Below are 24,695 nucleotides of genomic sequence, written 5' to 3' on the forward strand. Positions count from 1 at the left end.
TCTGAACGGCAGGCATGAGACACAGCTTTTTATTTAAATCAACACCAATAAACGATTTAGTGATTCAGAGCGTTTGACGCCCAAGCAATTTACAGCTTATGCTAATATAATTCGATTGGGGCCAAATGGGTCACTAGTTGCCCATCTTGATACTATGTGACGTAAACAGCTTTTGCTAGCAGACAACTCAATCAGCGCTGTGCACATGGGTGGGCACTAGAGGTGTGTCACTGTGATGTCATTGCATGAGGTCACAAAAAGACTGACAATGATTAGTTGCACGGCTAAGTATCATGAAACAGTCAGTAAGTGTGATGGATGCACAGTCCTGGCAATAGGTCATCACAGCACATCAAGGCATAGTGCCCTGGTGAGTCACTGGTGGCAATTGTATGTATGTATGTATATATTTATAAAGCGATACTTATGTACGCAGCGCTGTACTATAAATTAATACAACAAACAGGAAGTTATTACAATAATAAATAAATACAATATGATAATAAATACAAATAAATAAATACAAGGATCAGTTGCAATAAGGACCAGAGACAAGAGAATAGAGGTCCCTGCCCCATAGAACATACTCATGAATTGGCTGCTCCTACTGGAAAGCACTGCAAAGCAAGCAAATATTTCCATAGCTCTTATATGCCCCTGCCTCACTGGCCAACCTACATTGTTTTCCAGCAAAAACAAACAGGGGAAGTTCACCTTAAAATTACTTTTAATATGAGTTTAAACAATATACTGCAACAATCTTCTTTGGGTCTTCATCTTATGTAGCTTTTCAATTCTGCTTTTCTCTAGAAGGAGATGTAGATGTTACCCGGTATATGGTCACTGACCCTGGCAGCCAGAAGGCAAATTGAGACTGTCATTCAAAAGTTACTAAAATGCTGAACTTGAGATTTAGGGGAAAAAATTGTAATGATTTAAACACACAAAGAATAAAAAAAAGAAACAAAACTGCCATTTTAGAATTTAACCATTTATTTTTTCTGAGCTGAAACAAAAATAATTGTCTGAAACCGACATAGTGGGGAGCAGGGATTCAGGTGGGTGATGCTGCTCAAGGCGGTAGAAAACATACTGATGCCAAGACACAGGTATCAGTTCATTAACAACTTTCCTGTTTTGATGAATAACAAAATGGATCAAACTGCTGGGAAAGTTTCTGATTATTTATAATAAATCTGCCGTCTAACTGCAAATTGTCTGAGAATACCATTCTCTGGAACATATTATAAGTCGATTTCAAGGTAAACTGCCTGCTTAAATCATAATTAATACCAGTATCCAAAACCCTGACTGTGATGCTACAACATCATACCGATCCAAACGTTATTCTACAGCACATTATCCTCCAATGGAACCTCAAATAACTGTGAGCGTCATGCATGCTAAACTAACGGCATAGTTGCCTTCATGCAGTTTAATCTGGTGATTAGTGAGAACAAACAGGATGGCTTAAGGGTTGCTAAGCACCAGTAAAGTAACTGTAAGTAGGAGGGGAACCTGCACAATAAATATGGAAACTTTACACAGGAGTCAAGGGGTTATTATTTGTGATAGGCATATGAGAATATGGCATAGTTTAACCTTTACTAGCCCTTTAATGTAGATCAGTTATATGATTACTAACCTCCATCATTATTTAACAACAGAATTTACCTAGGGAAGGGTGGCCCATGAGGTATTGCTCAACAGCATTCAGTTGCATAAAAAGTGCTGCTTTATGCCCTACTTGTAGCCTGGTATGTCCTTTGCATAACGTTACTTACTGATTCAGAGTGCTGGCCTCTTGCACTGGAATAAGAAGAAGGGGGGCCATGCTGTGTTCTCTGAGGAGGAGCTGGCATTGATGCCGGAATATTTCGTGATGCGGAAATGTTCAGATGCTTCCTGCAGAAGTGTGTAATTACAAAAAGATTTTAATTCCTAACACTAGCCATCATCTTGGCTGGCTTACTTTTGTTTAAGTAAAAAAAGAACCTAAACACTGGATTTATGGAACTGATCTCTTACCTGGGCCAGATTTAGTTCTTAGAACATTCACAAACCTTCAGCATTCTAAGTTATCTTAATGGTCATCACAGACATGCAATGTCCACCAATCATGGTCTTGCCATGTGATCAAATGTTTTGTAAAAGTGGGGTACGTGGAGTGGGTGATACAAGCAGGAACATGGTTTGCAAAGTGTGGCAAGAGCATGACGAAAGGAGGTCTTGAGGAGCAGAATGTAGAAAGAGCAAGGGTGCCTGGATGAGCAGGGTATAGTAGGGGAATGTAGTCAGGAGGCCTGGAACAGCAGGCATGAGAGGAGTAAGGATGTCTAAAGAAGCAAAGCTATAAAGGATTATAGAGAAATGAGGTCTAGAGCTGAAGGGTGTGGAAGGAGTATGGAGCTCTGGATTAGCTAAGTGTAGGCAGGGCATACAGGGAAAAGAAGAAAGGATGGAGAAGGCAGCCTGAAACAGCAAACTAGTAGTGAATCATAGAGAAAATAGCATTAGGGAAGAAGCAGCCATATCAGTGAGGGAGAAGCATCGCCTGCAGAGGAGGCAAGTACTAAAGAAAAAGTGAAGGTACCAAACATGAGAGTGGAATAGCCTAAGTGCGGAGAGAACACAGAAAATACACAGAAATTTGGGGGTGCAAGGAAAAGAAAATTGTGCAGGGACAGCACTCACCATATATATCTCTAAAAGAAGAGTGCACGACACAGTGGTCACCCTTCACTGTACAAGCAACTAACTGCAATAAAGTGGATAGCATTTTTTTTAAAGTTCTTTATTTAGAGGTTATGGGCATGAAAAATCATACCCACTATAGTGCAATTAGTAAGGGAACAAAAAGCCTGGAGAGTATCCATCAGCCAGAGGCAGCAAATCAGGTGTTTGTACACGTGCCCCTGTCCCAGATAACAGGAATGTGCCCTTAGGGTTACATTCTATAACAAATACTTAAAACAAAAATACAGAAAAGCTGATTTCCAGATGTTATAAAACACTACTGCATGTGGGTCATACAATTTAACATACAGCTCTTATGGCTCAAGATAAAATACGCATATATGTTCCATTTATGGAATAAACATCCTCAGAAGGCTGAGCACAATTGTTTTCTGCATATCTTCCGATTTACATGAGCTGTAAGGGCTCTTACACACACGCATTAAAATGAGTTCCTGTACAGTGTCAGTGCAGCCACACGTTACTAGAGCCCATTCATTCATCCGGCGTACTCAGGTGGGACACCGTATGTATAGCCCTACCTGCATTCAGCAGTGCACCATGCCATGTAACACAGAAGTCACATAGAAACTAACAGGCTCAGTTAACACATGTGTAAAAACCCTAACTGAAACTCTGCTTGTCACAATTCAGGCGTTTCTATTGACACCAATTGCAGCAGTGTTCCCTGGTCATGAGTATCCCAGACCACTGCCAAATGCAAGTCAAGCGTTCCCTGAGTTTGAATTTACTCTTACAATAAACAATTCTGCTTTTAATTAAGAGGAGATCAGTTAACTAGCAGCCACCTGCCCAGGGCTTCTATTAAAAATGTATTAAAAATAGCATATTCCTTTTCTTACAAGGCTGTATGTTTTATAGGGCACTACAACTTTTTGGCCGGTTTGTCACATTCCATTATAGAAAGAAGCCCTTAGTCAGTGCAGCAGCCTGTTTCCCCAGTCACTGTATTCTGTTAGTGAGATTCCTTCCGTTCTATAATGAGGAAACAGCTGCAGAAATGAGATTAAACAACATTGACTGAGTTGGTCCTATCCCATCAGTATCCAGTGAGACAAAGGTGGGGGTTCCTATAACTATACAATCAAAGCCAACCAGTGACACACAATTCTAGCTAAACTACATTGCACAGCATTTTCCATTAGCCATTTGTAATGAGGAACATTGGGTTTTACCTTAGTGACACTGAGTGTGTCTAAGTCTTAAATGTCTTGGCCAATAAGCGTGGATACCAATTGTAGAAATCCAAAAAATAGGAAAAAAAAGCTTCTGCAGGTGTGCTGCAAAATGTTTATTATGGGTAGTGGTAACAATACCCAGAATAAATGTTTTGCAGCAAACCTGCTGAACATGCTGCTTTTTTTTCCCTATTTTTTGGATTTCTACAATTGTATTTGGTTGCAGCACAGAGCAACAACTAGGAGCTAAAGCTTTTTTTTGCAAGTAATTTATACAAAGTTCACAAAAATTTTTGAAGCTTGGATACCAAAACTGATCTTTTAAACAGAACAAATGATTTCAGGAGCAACATAAATAAGTCCCTAAGCTTGCACCAGTTCTAGTATCCAATAACAACCAATCCACAGGTCTGTTTTAAAGCAAATATCTGATTGCTATGGGTAACTAGATTAAACTTTGCCTCTTTTTTACCTTCCCCTGTTAGTTCTTAAAGGCTAAGCAGGCAGTTTTCTCTGTCTGTGCATAAGTGCAGGCAGAGAAACCGCCCTCTGCTCCAATCTACAGAATCTGTGTCTACACCCAGAAACTCTGTGTCAGCCTAGGTGCAGACACACTAAGTGGATTTTGGGGTCAAACCACGTGACACATGCTGACGCAGAGTCTATGGGTGCAGACACACCAAGCGGATTTTGGCGTCAAAACGCATGACACGCATGACACAGGCTGAAGCAGAGTCTCTGTGTTCAGACTCGCCATTCTGCAATCACACACAGGCCAAGTCACAGGTTTGTTTTATTCAGATGAATTACATGCAGTTGCCAACCTGTTTCCTTGCTACAGAACAGTCCTTCAGACCACTGACTTTATCAGGTAACCTATAATGTAATGTTACCTGATATCTTTACACTGGAAATGTCAACCCTGCTAAAGGTGCTAATGAATAAAGGCCAGTCCTCTGTTTCATGCCTACAAGGAATGAACTACAAAGTCCACATTGCAATGTATCTTACCTGGACAGAGTACTTTCTATATGCTGCCTCTCCTCTGGGCTATATCCCACCCAGTCAGTCTGCACCTGGATGTAGAACTCTTCTTTCAAGCTGTAGCTGCCATCTTTAGGATTTAGTTGCCCCACCTAGAGTTTGCACAAATACCAGAGTTACTACACAAGGTGCTAAAAGCAGATGAGATCTGATGGAAAGTCAAAGAAGCACCCTAGACTGTTTGCAGTTACCAACCAACTAGTCACTCTCTAGCTCTTAGCAAACAACTAGAGCTGGCTGTGGAAACTGGGTAAATCTAATAGTGGTGAATGACAAGCACTTGAACATCCATAGCTTAATCTATCCTACGTGGGCGCCGTTTGACTGACAGTTATGCTGTTTGACCTCCCCAGGAGCAAAGTCAATTAGTGAACTGTGTAGGACAGTAAGAGGCATATGCTGCTTTTAGGAGGATCATTAATATCAATCAGGTTTATTTGAAAGAGAATGGGTGCCAAAATGGGTGTGTTTTGAAAAGGTAACTGGGAAAGCACATATTGTTCTTTTAATATATGGGTTATATGGTAGGTTTTTTTATACACTCTACACATATTTAGCTACTGATCAGGGCTACACCGTATCAAATATATAATTCCATGGATCTGCTAACAGCTTCATGATACAATACCTCATACTATATACAAAAGGGAGCCCAATCATACTGAATCAATCTGTTTAACAAGACAGTTCAGTGTCAAAATGAAACTAGGTAAAATAGATAGACGGCACAAAATAAAAAATATTTGCAATATAGGCAAAAATATAATCTATAAAGGCTGGAGTGAGCATTTGTCTAACATAATAGCCAGAACTCTACTTCCTGCTTTCAGCTCTCTAACCTCTTAGTTAGTCAGTGGGGGCACATGGCACATAACTGTTCAGTTAGTTTGTGAGCATACAGGTCAGATTGAAATGCAAACAAACTAAACAGTTATGTGCCATATGCCCCCCCATCAAGTCACTGATTGGTTACTGACTGCTAACAGCTTAGAGAGCTGTAAAGGAGGAAGTAGTGTTCTTGCCATTATGTTAGACATCTGCCCGCTCCAGCCTTTATATATATTATATTATTGCCTAACTATAGAGAAAACTATTTTAACCAGTTTAATTTTTACACCAAACTGTTCCTTTAAGGGTTGCCTGTAGTGAACTTTATACTGTTTGTTACAGACTTAAAGCCTTTGACCTCTGTCTGTTTTTTCTGATGCCTCCCCCATACATATTCCTAACCCAACCTCTGGCCTTTACTCCAGCCCTTAAAGGCTTATTTTCTTTCCTAGGCATTCATGGATAATCCATCTGAAAGCCTGTGAGGGCAAGATTTGGGAGACTTGTTTGTTATCCTAGGTATTTCTGGAACTGAAGCAAAGGGGACTGAGTGTTTATATACACACACACATATATATATATATTAAACTCTGTTACTAGTTAAAATGAAAATATAAACCCTTGTATGATATGAGCTTAAGTAAAATAGCAAACTGACAGAAATACATATTAATATATATTTTGTATGCAGGCATAACTGATCCCTCAGATTAAAAGGAAACCATGATACTCTGGTCGAACCTTTACGTTCATGGTGCAATGCAGCCCGCCTTTCATTTGCTCTATTTTGAAGTGATGGATTCTGGGACTTGAAATCCCTCTTCTTTTATTTTTATCAGTTTATATAGTGTTTAAATGTTTATGCAGCTTTTTTATACAAACTCAACTAAATAAGCTCATGTCGAAAAAGCATATATTCTATTTAAGAGGAACACTGACCAAATGTTGGAAGAAAAATAGAGGCTTAAACCCAAAAAAGCTTTAACCATAGAGGAATTAAGCTGAGCCATATGTATAAATCCTTAGGGGTCATTTACGTACATAAGTGCTGTGTTCAATGTGCAATTTCCGATGCTATTAATCTAATTATATGATGTAGGGCTTATTAGGTGCAATAACTGTAGGTGAGCTTTTAGGATGAATTATGCTAGAAGTGCAGTTATTATTTTTGGGAATATTTGAAGCCCTGGCTGCCTCTTGCTTTCCATTTCCTGCAATTACAAGCAAGCAGCTGGTCACCGTCCCCAGATGAGTCACGCAAATAATATACTACAGACAGAATACACGGATGTCACACTGCCACTATGCAATATAATGCACCAGAATCATAATAAACCTTGCACTCACTAACACAGATGCTGTGAAATCCTGCCCTCAATGTACTTCCTCCTCAAGGTAAAATTATGTTAAATTGTAATCCTTGAATTCAGCGAGAGACTGGACTTCTATTGAATCTGGGATTTACAAACTGGCACTAAAGCTTTTGGCTTCCATATTTCTGTATTTAATGAATGTTTATTCTATTATGAATAACACCTAGCTGGTAACTATACAGTCTGTTTTCAAAGGAAGAGGCCAGTTCTCTTACAAAAGTTATATGCGGTAAATAATAACATTTGCCTTTCACAGAAACAATGTAAAAGTTTACCAAAGGCTTAAGTGGATTTATAGAAGGGAAATTAGTGGGATTTGATGGCCCAGCAGATGCTTGGCGCCAGGAGACATCTACCTTCCCCATGGTGTGCGGGACAGGATGGGCCTAAATACATTTTTGTTGTGAGGCCCGGAGCTTCAGGTTACTCTACCAAGCAGCAACAAATAGTAAAGCATGTAACAAAAAAAACCAAATGCTGCACATCTCGCCCCCCCCACCACCACTTTAGTCAAACCACTTAAAAGCACACAGGATATTTTTTGTTTGGACTTAATCTGCTCCAGTGTGGGCGACACAATCTTCAAAGTTCCCTTCCCACCAGCATTAATGTAAATCACAGGTGGGAAAATATATGCATTGTTTAGTAGCCTGAAGTTCCCCCATGGTACCTTGTGCCTCTTGGTAACCTAGAGACATGGCAGTGAACTGTTGACAACAAATCCTTAGGGGCACATTTACAAATGCACAAACGCTCCGACCGTGTTTGCGGCAAATTTTTTGATGCTTGCGCAAAAAAATCAGGAAGGTTTTCCCGCTGTTTACAATTGTTCGGTACGGAAATTTCGTGACTTTCGGATCGCCAATACGATATTATCATGACTAAAATGATTTTTTCGTAAGCATTTTCGTGATATTTGCGATCTTCAGAAATTTTCGTATCCAATCGAAATTTATCCTATTCAGGATTCGAACTTGTGATTTGATAAATCTGCCCCTTAGTATAGTATGTAAGACAATGTTATGATAGATTAAAATAAAGATTTAATTTCTGCTGTCAGTTTCTCTTTAAGAGAAGACCCCCGCATTAAAATAGTGAGGAAGCCTAGTTCATATATATATATATATATTGAAACAAGGACAGCACTCCTAGGATGCACACCATTTGCAGCAACAAAACCTGGGTGCTAGTACAAAAAAAATACACTGAAACAAGGACAGCACTCATAGGATTTAAAGAATTGTAAAAAAAAAATTGTAAATGCAAAAAGAGAAAGAGGAAGGTTTATTACTCAAGGTTTTGGTCTCACACAGAAATTTGTTTTTCCTCCAGATGAAGGTTTCTGTGTGAGACCGAAATGTCACGTAATAAACCTTTCTCTTTTTGCATTTACAATTTTTTTTCACAATTCTTTAAATCCTATGAGTGCTGTCCTTGTTCTAGTGTATTTTTTTTGGTACTAGCACCCAGGTTTTGTTGCTGCAAATGGAGTGCATCCTTTGGACTATTTTATACAGTATATATATATATATATATATATATATACTGTATATATATATATATTTACAGTATGTAAATATTTAAAAAGTGCCATGCACTTAGGATGGTGAGCTAGAGTGGAGGCAAGTGGTGAGTGTCTAATTGGACTTGCAGCAATGATGGTGCATTATAACCTGCTAAGCTCCAGGATGGAACCTTATGACATGCTAGCGGTTCCCTGGGTGGACTGACCTGCACACACATGCTCAGCTGGTCTGTCTCTTATTCACAGCCAGATATTTTTTACCCATTACACATATAATAAATACTGGAAGTGCTGCAGTTACAGGGTGTGCATTAGTTAGTGTGCCTTGATCACAGAATGCTAACCAGGTCAGTTACTGTACTGATGTAGTAGAGGGAAATGGACATGCAGTGCTGCTTGTGCAGACAAATCTGTATTTCTAATATGCACTATTTGTTGTGCTTTGCTGCTGACATTTTAGTATAATAAGGCACAACTAAATAATATTCCTGCCTTTGTTCATAAAATACTGGGAAATATCATGTAAGCAGGACCACGTTAGCTCCGGTTAAAGAGTGCAAGAGGTGCCCACATCTAATCTCAAGGCCAGTCAATCTTCTATGGCTATAAATGAAGCCACAAATAGCAGCTGCCTTGCCTTCCAGCACTTGTATAGAAATCAATTTTTTTCTAAACTGTGAAACATAACACACCAAAGTCCTTTTTGTCAGAACAATGTGTTAAGGGTGTGCCTGGACTTTGGGATTTACACACTGGCAATATTTCTCAGCTCTCTACCTGGGAATTTTTTCCTTACGGTCGTTTGCACTTCTGCTGTTTTTGTTCTATTGTTATTTATATATTATAATGGCATTTAAGTCCAACTTCCCGATGTGTGTCTCTTAGGTACGTGAGCATTGTGTTAACCTTTTAATGGCCTATTATCAGTGGCATTATGTCGGGCTGCTGTATACACATACACACCAGATCCAGGGTAGCCAGCAGCTCCTTCTGCTCCCTGAGGTTTTCACCTGCTTTTTCTAGCCTTGCAATGATGTCCTGTTTCTTGTAAGGCTTAAGGGCTAGGAGATGAACAACCCATTCCTGGAGGGGCCTGTTCTCGACACCAACACGGTTACACTTTTTTGCGGCTGGAGTTAGAAACACATGTGGTCGACGACTGCACTGTGATTCCTCCTTATTGGCTTCCACGGTGTTCTTAGCAGGGATCTTCGCATATTTACCTGAAATAAGAGCATCAATGTTGAAGATTACATGCTACTACATATCCTAATGCCCCTGCCAACAAATGTATGTAAAATTTAAAAAGTACATTACATACTTATGCCAGTAGAGTGTGAAAAATATTCCTTTGTAAATGTAAATCCTACTTATAAACAGATCACATAAACAATTGAGAACAGAGAATTTCTTGCCAACTGCTAATTATACTACCAAGACTTTCCACAATTTGATTGGAATAATCAGACTCCAAAACAGCAGTCTGGTTATCACTGGCAGAGCGTTTTCCATATATCCTATGGGAGGCAATGTTGGGCCGACCATTGACGGTTTTCACCTGAGCACGTGAGCAGTCTAACTACCCCATGAACTATAAGCCTGAACGTGGGGAAATAAAAGTAAGGTGAATAAAGGAAAAACAAGGGTAATAAGAGGAAAGTTAACAATAGGGATGAAAAATTTGAAAATCTAAAAAAAGGAGGATAGAGCTTTAAGTAGAAGACAGAACTAAACATGGAAGCAAGAGGGAAAGGGTCAAATGGAGGGAAAAATAATGAAAAATATATAAAGATAAATATAACCTGGATACTGCCTGGCCCAATAAGTGAAAATGTGCAGGTGTGAAAGGGCTGCAGACCCTCTTACTTCTACATATGCTTATGCCTATTCACCTCTATAAATAAAGGTGATTAATAATAACAATGGATTATTACATCCACCTACCAAGATTATAGACAAGATTTTCAAACACAATATTAGATGGCCTGACTGTAATGATGTATTGGGCAAACATTTAAAAAGGCCATTTTGCCCACACTACCTGAGCATGTATATCAAGTTGCCAAAACACTTATAGGGAGACAACTGCATGCATTTTATCAAAGCCATTTTTTTTTTTCAAAAAGTCACGCTGACATAACAACTACAACAACAATTACTTAGCCCTGCAGCAAAATCTTTTCAGGGCCCCTAACTTGAAAACTTTGGAAAAGATGATAAGTTTTCAGAGTATGTGCAGATCAGCCAGTGCATGTCACAGCCCAACCCAGGCCAATCTCTCTGTCATCCAACACTCACTTTTTCCTCTGCTTTCTTCATGGGAACTGTGCCGACGAGCTAAACCCGTTCTGGTTGGTTCCCTCCCCCAATTGATTCTCAACAGGCAGGTTAATCATACCTATATTCTACTTTAAAGTCTCAATTCCCAGAAAGCTCTGCTTATTTATTAATATCAGCTCCATGAATGTAAAAAAAGCTCTAATATTACTTCTTCCCTATTTAAAAAAAAAAAAAAAAAGGGAAGGCAGTAGGAAGGAAGTAGGGTTCAGGAAGGGTTATTACCAATCTTACCCACAATTCCTTGAGGCTAAAAATAAAGTGTGGTTCATTTAAAATTCTTTTGAATGTGGTTGTGACATGTCATGGCAAGGTAACGAGTGCCTCACCAATTCCTCCATGGCCTTATGCCTTATCACCAATGATACAGCACTTCTGTGACACTGCAACATTTAATATAGCTGGGAATTTATTATTGGTCAATTTTTCTCCAAAAACCTGATTTTGACACAAAAAAACCCAATGTCTTGTCACAATTTATTACGTGACAAAACCGCAACAATTACGAATGCAAAAATACGCCAGCTAAAACTTGTTGACATCATGTAGAAATCTTTCGTTACTTTGTGGTTTTAGAGGTTTTCAGGGTTTTTTAGGGCTCTGGTACACGGGGAGATTAGTCGCCCGCGGCAAAACTCCCTGCTCGCGGGCGACTAATCTCCCCGAGTTGCCTTCCCTCTGCCATCCCACCGGCGAACATGTAAGTCGCCGGCGGGATGGCAGACGCGGCGGCGCGATTTCGCGCAAATCGCCGAAAAAGACTCGCGAGTCTTTTTCGGCGATTTCCCGAAATCGCGCCGCCGCGTCTGCCATCCCGCCGGCGACTTACATGTTCGCCGGTGGGATGGCAGAGGGAAGGCAACTCGGGGAGATTAGTCGCCCGCGAGCAGGGAGTTTTGCCGCGGGCGACTAATCTCCCCGTGTACCAGAGCCCTTAAAGCTGGCTTTTGTGCGACTATATGAAATAGTTGCAGTTTTCCTGCAACAATTCGAAAAAAATGAAACTTGTCTCGTTTTTTCAGCAACTTTTTTTCATTGAAAATCTAAATGTTAATAAATCCCCCTCTTCATGAAAAGTGCATCGGCACCAACTAAATATGGTTTGCCTGGCTGCAACACTGTCACAACAACCAGCTGCAAAACAAAAAACTTGTTTTTTCTGCTTTTAGATCTGTATGTAAGTATGGAAAGCAACAAGAATGAACATGTTAAAGGGAAAATACACCCCCGAACACTGCAGCTCTGTATTAAAATATATTATATAAAATAGCCCATCTTTTTCAGTTGTCCCTACAAACCATATACTGAAGGCACTTCTTATGCAATATAACATCTTTCACATAGGGAAATATTAAAATAACTACCCATCAAAAAGGGGAAAACAGGCTAATTGGGCCTAATTACTGCAGGAGTCAGCAAGAGGCTTGTTAGAGAACTGTCACCAAGCAGCTGCGTTCTCCTAAACCCCCAATGTAGCACAGGTAAAACGCCCCTGTGAGAATGGCAGGAGCGGCACGGAGGAGACTAACAAGGCACAACAAGCGTTGCTTTCACTTGGCTGCAGAGTGCACACGGAAATGCACAGAATCCAGAGTGTCCATAAAAGAAAAATATACCATATGTCTTAGTAGTGTTTAGATTGCATTTACTTTTCCTTGAACTGACAGTACAGTACAAGGGAGGACTTTACTGAATGCACGCAACATGTCTTTTCGGTATATTTGTATTTTTTTACTTGAGAGAGTGAAGCTATTGTTTTGTTTGATGGTATACGCTCTGTTAGCCTTTACAGCACAGCGCACTAGAGGCTGATATTTTATAGGTGTATAAGAAAAATGCCTACAGCTGTATGGCAGCACTTATTCATGAGCACAAATTAAGTGATGTACACAGCAATCTAAAATAAATTATTACCCCATGTGCGTTGGTGCAGTGGGAAATATGTAATTGATGAGCTATGTCATTAAGTTTGGGTACCCTTACTCCTGATTGGCCAGCTTTTGTTCCTGCAGCAACTAATTCTTTAAATCTATTGAAATACATCATTTATTTTTATTGTTCCCTTGCCATACAGTAGAGGTAACACTCTTGCCAAGGTCAGATGCCTACCTTAACTTTCAAACATCTAGAAAAGAAGGGGAAAAGTAGGGGGAACCAGGTATGGACTGAGATTCAAAGTAGGCCTTCAAGCACCCAGAGGCCCAAACAGCCCCCCACCAGTCCAATACATAGTGACTGCCTATGGCATCTTACAGCAGCCCCTCTGGTATTTGCCAGAATACACTGGGCCTGGTGCAAACTAAAACAGGGACCTATCATTTTATTTATTATGGGACTCCTACCTTAACTCCATAGGGCTCCAAAATAAGGACTAAGTGGGGGTCATCTCATGTTTGTATTTGAGTTAGATTAAGAGGGTGATTTATCAATGGTTGAGTTTGATTTATTTCTTTTTTCAAGTTTTTTGTGCTTAAAAATCTGAAATTTGAGTTATAAGTTATAGCTTACAAAAAATCTGTAAACTCGAATGTAAAAATTCACCACATAAAAGCTTGTCAGTTTTTATACAAGTCAATGGGAGTTGGCATAGGCAAAGTCAAGTTATATTCTCAAACTCGAACAATAAGAGATAGTCAAGTTTTGTATTCAAATTAATAAATAAACAACCATTCGATATGCGAGTTTATTCAAATTTAGAAAAAAAACTCAAATTCACAAACTCAAAAATAAGCCCATAATTCTTCTAGGGTAGTAAGTACAGCAATGGGGGAACATCAATATTTTCTATAAATACCGTCCCTTCAGAGGTTGGTAGTTAAAAGGTCCCCCACCAGGTTTGTCACCCATGCCATGTTGGCTAAAGCCGGGGGGTCAACAAGGAAACTCAAATGTATTTTATATTCCAGCAGCCCATAGAAAATGGGAGAAGGTGGTGGCTGCTTTATCTGTTTTCCTTGCTAATGAGCCCCTTGCCTGCTTAAAGGAACAGTAACACCAAAAAATTAAAGTGTTTAAAAGTACAGGTATGGGACGTGTTATCCAGAATGCTCGGGACCTGGGGTCTTTCCGTAATTCGGATCTCCATGCCTTAAGTCTGCTAAAAAATGATTTAAACAGTAATTAGGGTTACTTAATATTGTTTTGGCTGCAATAAGGATTAATTATATCTTAGTTGGGATCAAGTACAAGGTACTGTTTTATTATTGCAGAGAAAATGGAAATACTTTGTAAAAAAGTAAATTATTTGATTAAAATGGTGTCTATGGGAGATGGCCTTTCAGTAATTCGGAATTTTCTGGATAATGGGTTTCTGGATAACGAGTCCTATACCTGTAATTATAATATAATGTACTGTTGCCCCTGCTCTGGTAAAAGTTGTGTTTTTCCTTCAGAAATACTGCTGTAGTTTATATAAATACTCTGCTGTGTAACCATGGGGGCAGCTATCAGCATGCAATACACTTATTGCTTTCACTTGGCGCTGGTGAATGGGATATAAAGTCTTTGGGATGCAAGCAGTTAAATTTCAGGTTGGTGAGTGTCCAGCACGATGGTCCTTGGTACACACCGAGACAATGACGTAGGTGCCTTGACTGCGTTTTGATAACAGTAAAGGTGGGAGGAAAAGATGTGTCACTGAGCTGCCAATGTACCCCTCCTTTCTAAGAGACACTTCTGGGAAATCTTTTATATTAGCAGCTACGTGTGTCTATATACATCGCAGCCTGCAGCTAATCTTTGACAACATATAATATGCAGCGGAAACTGCGATGTGTGACAGCAAATTTTACAGACAAGGTGAAGACTGCACTTGTACTGTCATCGTCCTGACACTGTCACCATGTGGCTATGTGGCTCGCTAATAACTGAATCATCAGCTCTGACAAGGGGCAGAGACCCATGGATCGAAGTGTAAAAATAAATGCCATATGCACTATTATCACTAAATGCTACACCTTTGAACACTACAGGGAAATAAATTAGTAATCTTGCATCAGTGCTATAACCCACTGCAGATTATAAGCAGTTACCTTTCATTAGTAATTACCTTTCATTCTCCTAGCAAGAAGCATTTTTGAGTGCATTTAAAGAAAAGGGAATATAATTTCTATACTGCACATGCGCCCTGCAGAATTGCTGGGGAGGGGAGCCTAGAAAAAGGAAGAAGATGTCAGTGTTTTGCTCTGGAAGCAGCACCCTGGGCTAGAACATTATATGAAGAATGGGTGCACCAGCCCAGGGCAGGTAAGCGACTACAATCACTAGGGGGGTGCCTAACAACTTGGCATGCTTCCACTGATTTTACCCTTCCTTCTTCTTCCTCTGTGTACTATTTAATGATTGGGAGTCAAAATGTATGGTTATAGTAACAATAACAAACTTCATGCAGCAGTTCTAGTTTCTTCAATGGGATGTCCACCCATTTTTTTTCATAATGAAAGAAAACATAATTGTAAGCAACTTTCCAATATACATTAATTTAACTTGCTGAATGCTTGAAAAGTAATTTGTAAGTGTGCATACAGGAAGGTTTCTTTGCTCCCATTAAAGTTGACCAAAGTGTTTAACTGTCACAGGGACCTTAGGTTTTAAGAACCACTGGGCAGGGACTGATGTGAACGATCTACAATCTCAGTAAAGCACTACGGAATGTGTTGGCACAACGTAAATAAAGTGTAATAATAACAGACTATAATTGCTACTGAAAGCAGTGTCCGTCTGATCCTTTTATAGCAGAAGCCAACAGACCTGGAAGGGAACTGACTTCTGCTACATTGTTTGAAGAGTCAAAACCAGCACGGGGCATAAAAAAATACAACAATAACAAATACTTCTTTCAAGTGCAGTAAAACTCTAAAACCATTGAGCATTTTTAATTAATATATATAGGAAAGTTGCTTAGAATGATACTTTCTTACAATTTAATGCCTGGAGGACATAAAAAAGATGATGTTTGTAGATGCGGTAATTAGGCATCTGACAGAATACAGACATACAGGGTGAGAAATGGCAGGTACCCTTCCCCCACCTGCAGACCTACTGGATATCTCTATGTTAAGGACATAGCTCTAATCCCCTTCATCTCTACTCATCACCCTTCTGTCCCTGCAGTACAGCAGAATAATACTGGAAGCAATAAGAGTTACAAGCTATCAACTTCCTACAGCTAATCATGTTACAAGGTCAATATGCAAAATCTTAAGTATATATATATTTGGGTGTTTGGCACAGGGTAAATTATGATCCCTGTGATTCTATGCATACCAATTTAACTTCCACATGAGGACAAGCACTATATATACACTATGTACCTTGGCTCTACCAGAAGGGAGTAAGTGTAGGCTTAATAACTTCAGCTCCCAGTATTCAGTAGCTGACCGAGATTCTGTCACAAAACTGGTGTAAATGATTAGAAACCAATACCAACCATTAGCTGGGTTGCAGCAGAGTGAATAAAATGTTGACTGGGAGCTATGGTGTCTAATTGAATAGAATACAATTGCTTTGCATCCCTCTCCCCATATTTTAATAAGATACTGTTGTGTATGCTGAAAGATTTAAGAGCTTATTTGCAAACCCAATTGGCCATTTCTTTGCACACTGTGTTTGGGAGCTTGCAAATAGCTGCAAGCTTCTGTTGTGGCTCCCTTTACCAAAACAGCTATGACTGTGTTAGTCGGCACTGTATTAGTTAAGGGAGTGGGTGGCATGTAGGCCTGTAGAATATGGGTTTTGGGTGGAAAGTCCCTGATTCCCTAAACATGCATCCTTGCTTGGGTACCTGGAAGTGTGGAATTATTCCCATCCACCCCTAATAGTAATGTTATTATTTACTTTTACTTGGTTAATCCTCCACCTCCGGAGTGATGTCACTTACAATTTTGCAGGTCATAGGGTCTAGTTGTTTTAGACTTATTTATACTAGATACAGTAATATTATAGGTTTTTCTTAATACAGGTATGGGACCTATTATCCAGAATGCTCTGGACCTAGGGTTTTCCGGATAAGGGATCTTTCTGTTATTTGGATCTCCATAACTTAAGCTAAAAGCTAAAAATCATTTAAATATTGAATAAACCCAATAGGATTGTTCTCCCTCCAATAAGGATTAATTATATCTTAGTTGGGATCAATTACAAGGTACTGTTATTTTATTACAGGGAAAAGGGAATCATTTTTAAAAATTAGAATTATTTGCTTATAATGGAGTCTATGGCAGATGACCTTCTGGATAACGGGTTTCTGGATAAGGGATCCCATACCTGTACTTAAATGTCTTTAGTAGATTTAAGGCCCAGTTTTTCAAATTATGAAAAGAACCCATATCCAGAAAATCCCAGTTCCTAAGCATTCTGGATAATAGATCCCACACCTGTTTAAAACACAGTGGCTACAGCATCAGGCCCTGATGTCTCAGCATTTCAGCAAAGTGCTCGTAACAAAGGAGATTATCTGAGTTCCACAGGCAGCAACTTCAACCTCAGTGATGGCAAAATTCTGTGTGTGGTTAATAAAACAAATCTGATTAAGTAAGCGGACTTCAGTGTACATTTCCTCTCTTATATGCATATCAGATAAGGGAGGCTGCACAAATTTCCTCTGTGACTGTATGTATGTATATCATTATTTATATAACTTCTATGGACTAATGAATGTACTATATAAAGAAGAGTAATAATATAAAACACTACTTGTATACACAGTGATGCACATTTTTAAAATACAGTAGAAGTACAAAAAGAGGACAAACATTGTAAGTAAATATACAGAGTGACATAGAATCCCTGCCCCATACAGCTTACAGTCTAAGTTGGTGAGTAACTCACAGACACACATAGGACACAAATAAAACAATCACTCTGACATTCAAGGGCTTTGGGGACTATGACGACTTAGGAAATGCAGCTCTCTAATACCCAAATTCTGTTTGCACTTGTAATACCATAACGCCTACAATGTATACATTCCAGTTAGCAGTTCAGCAGCATTCTATAGTATAGTGGTTCCCAAGCTGTAAGGCTGGCCCCCTGACTAGGCTTGGAGCCAGGGCAGGAACTAGGGGTAGGCAGAAGAGGCACCACCAACGGTGGGGGAGCACCAGGCAGGTGGCCATCTTGGCCCAGCGCTGCTTGGAGCAAAGGTAGGGGTGGCTCAACCTAAATAAGATTTGGGGAGAATGCCTATTTGCTCTCCTAGATACCCCCGAGATTAGGATTCAGATTTGTGAAAATATATTTGCTATTCTTGGAACTGTGGCTGAATCTAACCAATGTTTTTATACATATTTAACTTTTGTACCTTTTGGTACCCTGACCAAAGGCTGGACCACCAATGGGGGCTAAAGTCCAGCAAGGACTGGTCAAGTAGATGAACAAATAAGAAGCTGGGAACAGTACAGTGATCCACAACAGAGATTCCAGCACACTGAATCATATATGCTTACTTCGATGTGAAGCTTCAGGTTTGATCTCAATGGCTGTCCGGCTCCAAGTTTCTTTCTCAACCTGAGACACACGGTCCCGAGTTAGCTGATAGGACTCATCTGTGGCACAGACGGTGATCTTGTCTTGTATACTGCCAATGCAGCTGAGCTGCTTCTCCCCTGACCTATAGTACACAATACAGAGAAGAGATTTTTACAGTGGGAGAACTACAAAGAGCAAAGACACTTGGGCCTGCCTGGATATACTGTATAGTTAGGAGTGTTCAGCTTCTAGCATACAGAGCTTTATTGGGGGACAAGAAAGGACATCTGCCCTAGGCCTCACACAAAGGGGGGCCCCAATAAGCAGAAGAGAAAAGAAAAGCACCTGTATGGTGGCACTCCTACTGTGCACCAGCACTTGATGCTCTGACATTCTTCATCTGATTTATATCTCAGCTCACACAGAGATTGCACTGCTCCTGCTTAATAAAGGGATGACTCACTAGTCTCTAGTCAATCAATCTGTCACTGGCTTGGAGCAATGTCACACTATTCAGTTTTGTCCAAATCTGCACCAAGGAAACAGTTCTGAAAGGGGAAAACATCTCTCAGCAATTTAACAAAGATTAAAAGCTGGGAATTTATCATGGCTTTCCCAGAACGCCTTAATTGTATGACAACAAAACTCTAATTGCAAAATTCTTTAGTGTCATTAATAAGGCAGTGCAAAGTGTGTTTTTCTAGAATTCCAGCATAACAGTATATAACATGCATTGCAACCTGTGGGTGATTTACCAGTGCATGTTTACATTAGGGTCCATGTTAGGAAACTGTGTGCAACCCGCAGCACCAGTTTTTCATAGCTAATGTGCAAACAAATTAGGGAAGCAAGAAATCCCAGATTTGGTTTGAGATTCAAAGAAATTCAAGCCTTTATCATCAGAACTTGCCCAAATCCAAGTGACTGGTCAAATTCAAACCATTAAAATAACATAGCATCCTTTAAACTTTTTAAACAGGGGGCCAGTTCACGGCCTTCAGACTGTCGGGGGCCAGACTATAGTTATCCCTAAAACTACGGCCCCTGCTGCATCCTCACCCTTGGTTACTACCTGTCTGCCTCAGCATGGCCCTCGGCCCTAGCGTGTCACGTCACCGAAACACACCGGCTGACACCAGGGGCCAGGTAAATGCTCTTGGGGGGCCATATCCGGCCCGCGGGCCGTAGTTTGAGGACCCCTGCTTTAAACTATATGACAATGGAAGGTGCTTGCATGCTTAACTTTTTATTAGGAGGTTTTTACCTATTTTCATATGCAAATTATGGGTTTTAATCCTCCATCGAGGATGTGGCTGAATCTGAAACGCTGAATCTGAAACACTGAATCTGGTGCCTCCCTAGTGCAAATGACATTGCTGCTGCGCACTGGCAATACTCCAGTGTGCTATTTACCAAGGGCAAGTCAGTTGCCTATGTAGGCACAACATGCTATAGGAAAACCTAGAAATAACAGCACCTTAATTCAGCTGTACATTGCACCTTGAGCACAACTGTGTGCAATTCATTAAATTAGACTGAACTGAACTGGCACATGGTGCAAATTCTCCGGAGCATATTTAGATGCAATTACATTTGTTTATAGGTGTGTCCAAAACTGCATTCGATTTTGGACATTTACCTTGCTCTTGTATTTGTAATTTTTTTTTTCTTTTTTTGTGTCAGCTCAATAAGATTTTAAAACAGAATAATAGTTATTACTATTTTTAAACATTTCTAATACAAGATCACCATGAATGACATTTGCCAAAAACAACTGCTTTTTGCCTTCTGCAGATCTCTGAATTATACCCGTATGCTAGTTCAGTTGTAACTGGATAAGAGGTTTTGCGAGGGCACTCAGAAATCACAACTAAATTGTATTGAAATAAAAAAATGATTTTCCACTGCCATTATCTACCCAGTTGCAAGCAAACCACCAGCTTTCATCTGACAGTACCAGCATATGAACTGGAGATAAGCAAGGGCATATAGTAATATCATGCCACATAACTGATGCTCTATCATTTACTACAGCTAGATGTCTGTTCATAGTGATGGAATACAAATTTATATCAATGCAACATTGTTTCCCATTTTGCCTAAGGAGTGGAGGTGAGTGCAGCTTACCAGGATGTGCCTTGTCTTATGCACTCAAAACTGGACTGAGGCTTGTCCTTACTCTCCCTGGAGAGATAGAAGGCAAATATTCGAACTCTGTCCTCACAGCCTGGGCTAGGAGATGGGATCTTGATATACTGTTTATTATGGAAAATAAGGAAGAGAATAATTACAATAAATAACTGAAGAAAATAAACCTCTTTAAAATGATGATGACAAGTTTGTCTTCGATATAGGAATCATGATAACATGCACCAAAGCACAGCTTTCTCCTCGCCTCTTTAAATTTCCATTAAACCTAGGTTGGATCAGATAAAAGTGAGTGTAGGACTGGCCAGACTGGGGTTGACTGATGCAGTTGGCCAGCTTGATTATGTTGCAATATATGGACAAACAATCCCTGTTTTGCTTAAAGGACAAGGAGAGGCAAAATCACTTGGGGGTGCCAAAATGTTAGGCACCCCCAAGTGACTTAAACTGCATACCTTGTACCCCGGGCTGGTGCCCCTGTACAGAGAGAACAGCACTAGCCCGGGGTAGCTGCAGCGCTTCCTCATTCCTGCTTCGCGTGCGCGAGTGAAAAAGCGGAACTTTAACAGAGAAGTCGGCTTTTCACTCTACTGAGCATGCGCCGGTCGTGGGGTCCCGGCAAAACAAAGCAGGAAGGAGGAAGCTGCAGCTACCCCGGGCTGGTGTGGTTTTCTCCTAACAGGGGCACCAGCCCGGGGTACAAGGTAAGCAATTAAAGTCACTTGGGGGTGCCTAACATTTTGGCACCCCCAAGTGACTTAGCCTTTCCTTGTCCTTTAAAGGGGAGGGCGTTGCTTGGGAGCTTAATGCACAGAATGTCTTCATGTCCTGTATATATTAATAATGGGTGCGTGTAGCGGACCTCTTTATTTTGTTTAAAGTACAGTAGGACCACAGTTAGGGCAAGATTGCTGAGAGCTGGTACAGTGATGTGCCTTGTTTGAAAGGAGAGTAACAATACAATAATGCCCACACACTTTTGTGCCAGTATCAATCCATAGTTCTTTGCAGAAGATAAATTAGGCTGAGGGAATGCACAAGTTAAACATAGAATAAAATATTTGATATGATGCGGACACAGATATTCTAACAAAATGAGCCTTATTTATCAAGCTGCCTTGTGCTATTGGGTGCAGAAGGGGGTACATAGTTACATAGTTACATAGGGTTGAAAAAAGACCAGTGTCCATCAAGTTCAACCCATCCAAGTAAACCCAGCACACACAACCCACACCTACCAATCTATACACTCACATACATAAACTATAAATACAACCACTAGTACTAACTGTAGATATTAGTATCACAATAGCCTTGGATATTCTGATTGTTCAAGAACTCATCTAGGCCCCTCTTAAAGGCATTAACAGAATCTGCCATTACCACATCTCTAGGAAGGGCATTCCACAACCTCACTGCCCTCACCGTGAAAAACCACCTACGCTGCTTCAAATGGAAGCTCCTTTCCTCTAATCTATAGGGGTGACCTCTGGTGCGTTGATTGTTTTTATGGGAAAAAAAGAACATCCCCAACTGCCTATAATCCCCTCTAATGTACTTGTACAGAGTAATCATGTCCCCTCGCAAGCGCCTCTTTTCCAGAGAAAACAACCTCAACCTCGACAGTCTCACCTCATAGTTTAAATCTTCCATCCCCTTAACCAGTTTAGTTGCACGTCTCTGCACTCTCTCCAGCTCATTAATATCCTTCTTAAGGACTGGAGCCCAAAACTGCACTGCATACTCAAGGTGAGGCCTTACCAGAGACCTATAAAGGGGCAAAATTACATTCTCATCCCTTGAGTCAATGCCCTTTTTTATACAAGACATCACTTTATTTGCTTTAGTAGCCACAGAATGACACTGCCTGGAATTAGACAACTTGTTATCAACAAAAACCCCTAGATCCTTCTCCATTAAGGATACCCCCAACACACTACCATTCAGTAGATAGTTCGCGTTTATATTATTCCTACCAAAATGCATAACTTTGCACTTATCAACATTGAACCTCATTTTCCAGTTTGCTGCCCAGTTTTCTAATTTTGTCAAATCGCTCTGCACAATTTGGCATACAACAGCAAAAGGCTGCATTAGGGGTAATGAACATGGATAATTGCACCTAAAAATTGCACTTTTCACACTATGGCTGTAGTTGTAAATGACCCCTTTTATTGTTTAGCAGAACCAAATCCAAAACCTTAAAGTCACTTGTAGTGCTGAGTAGTGTTTAAATTAACGTTTAGCAATCCTATGAAACATTTTTATGGCTGTACCCTAACAAATAAAATGAATCATCTGGCTGGTACTGAATAGATATAAATCCATCCAGTAACTACAAAAAACAATTTATGCTGTACAGTTAATTGTTATAATGAGGTGTGAAGCCAAAAAGTTGTCAAAGTAAGTACTGCACCTTAATATTCCTTGATCTAAAAAAGCACCGGTCCTCATTTAAAATAAGTTATGCAGATACAGTATGAGTGCTAACCAATAAAAGAGAGAAAGTTGGTAAGTGGGTCTGTAGGTGCTGACAGGCTCATTCTAGGAAGGAAGGAAAATGGGAAGGACAGAGTAAGTGAGAAGTGCCTTCTGTGCAACAAGGAGTGTTAAGAATTGCTCAGATTCTCCTCAGGGGGCTTAGGCAGATGCTGCCCTGGATAACCCAACAATTAGGCAATAAATCCATTGGGTCCCTCAATCAGTAAACAGAGGGGCCCCTGGGACATCACAATTAGAATGGTGAGAGTCTTTGGAGAAGCTCGGGAATAGAAGAAAATCAAGGCTTGAAAATCCTTTTGCACAGTGACTGTGCTTACATGTTACATGTTGTAGATCTCAGGGGCAAAAACATGAAGACAGCAAACCCTAGAGTTATAGAGGGGATCATAAATATAAGGGGACTGGTGGGAGTCCTGACTGATGCACAGTACATATATAGATACAGTGCCACAAGGGTTATTAGTTATATTAAGGAATATTGGCCTGGAACAAAATATAAGTTCCATGAAGGTTGGTGCCAATTTGCAAAGCAATATAACTAAATTGGAAAACTGGGGAGCAAACTGGAAAAGGTTCTGCACTATGGTATAAATCATATAAATGTGAGTTATACACTAAATGGTAGAGTGCTAGGGGGATCCTTAATTGAGAAGGATCTGTAGTTTTTTTGTGGAAAAAGGATTACTGTTTCTCTGGCTATTATGATTGTTCATGAAGTCACCCAAGCCACAAATATGTATGTATATGTGTGTGTGTGTATAAATATTAGTATTGAGTATATAAGTACTGAGTTGTTCTATATATACAGTGGCTTGCAAAAGTATTCGGCCCCCTTGAACTTTTCCACATTTTGTCACATTACAGCCACAAACATGAATCAATTTTATTGGAATTCCACATGAAAGACCAATACAAAGTGGTGTACACGTGAGAAGTGGAACGAAAATCATACATGATTCCAAACATTTTTTACAAATAAGTAACTGCAAAGTGGGGTGTGCGTAATTATTCAGCCCCCTGAGTCAATACTTTGTAGAACCCCCTTTTGCTGCAATTACAGCTGCCAGGCTTTTAGGGTATTTCTCTACCAGCTTTGCACATCTAGAGACTGAAATCCTTGCCCTTTCTTCTTCGCAAAACAGCTCCAGCTCAGTCAGATTAGATGGACAGCGTTTGTGAACAGCAGTTTTCAGATCTTTCCACAGATTCTCGATTGGATTTAGATCTGGACTTTGACTGGGCCATTCTAACACATGGATATGTTTTGTTTTAAACCATTCCATTGTTGCCCTGGCTTTATGTGTAGGGTCGTTGTCCTGCTGGAAGGTGAACCTCCGCCCCAGTCTCAAGTCTTTTGCAGACTCCAAGAGGTTTTCTTCCAAGATTGCCCTGTATTTGGCTCCATCCATCTTCCCATCAACTCTGAGCAGCTTCCCTGTCCCTGCTGAAGAGAAGCACCCCCAGAGCATGATGCTGCCACCACCATATTTGACAGTGGGGATGGTATGTTCAGAGTGATGTGCAGTGTTAGTTTTC

At 40.2% G+C, this 24,695-nt stretch overlaps 1 protein-coding gene across 2 annotated transcripts in view; it reads right to left on the reverse strand.

Annotated features, from left to right (window-relative positions):
* Positions 1-24,695, reverse strand: part of ell3 (elongation factor RNA polymerase II-like 3) — a 49,373-nt gene that overhangs the window by 10,242 nt on the left and 14,436 nt on the right. For both annotated transcript variants that reach the window (XR_208412.3, XM_002932261.5), the window contains exons 3-7: positions 20,637-20,764; positions 18,488-18,651; positions 9,669-9,928; positions 4,947-5,071; positions 1,785-1,905 (exon numbers count right to left, since the gene is read on the reverse strand). Coding sequence is in view for 1 of the 2 variants with exons in the window: in XM_002932261.5 (XP_002932307.1) it covers positions 1,785-1,905; positions 4,947-5,071; positions 9,669-9,928; positions 18,488-18,651; positions 20,637-20,764 (798 nt within the window). In the remaining variant the exon portion in view is untranslated. The remainder of the gene's footprint in view (positions 1-1,784; positions 1,906-4,946; positions 5,072-9,668; positions 9,929-18,487; positions 18,652-20,636; positions 20,765-24,695) is intronic.

This window comes from Xenopus tropicalis, chromosome 3, assembly GCF_000004195.4.
Source record: "Xenopus tropicalis strain Nigerian chromosome 3, UCB_Xtro_10.0, whole genome shotgun sequence".
NCBI lineage: Eukaryota > Metazoa > Chordata > Amphibia > Anura > Pipidae > Xenopus > Xenopus tropicalis.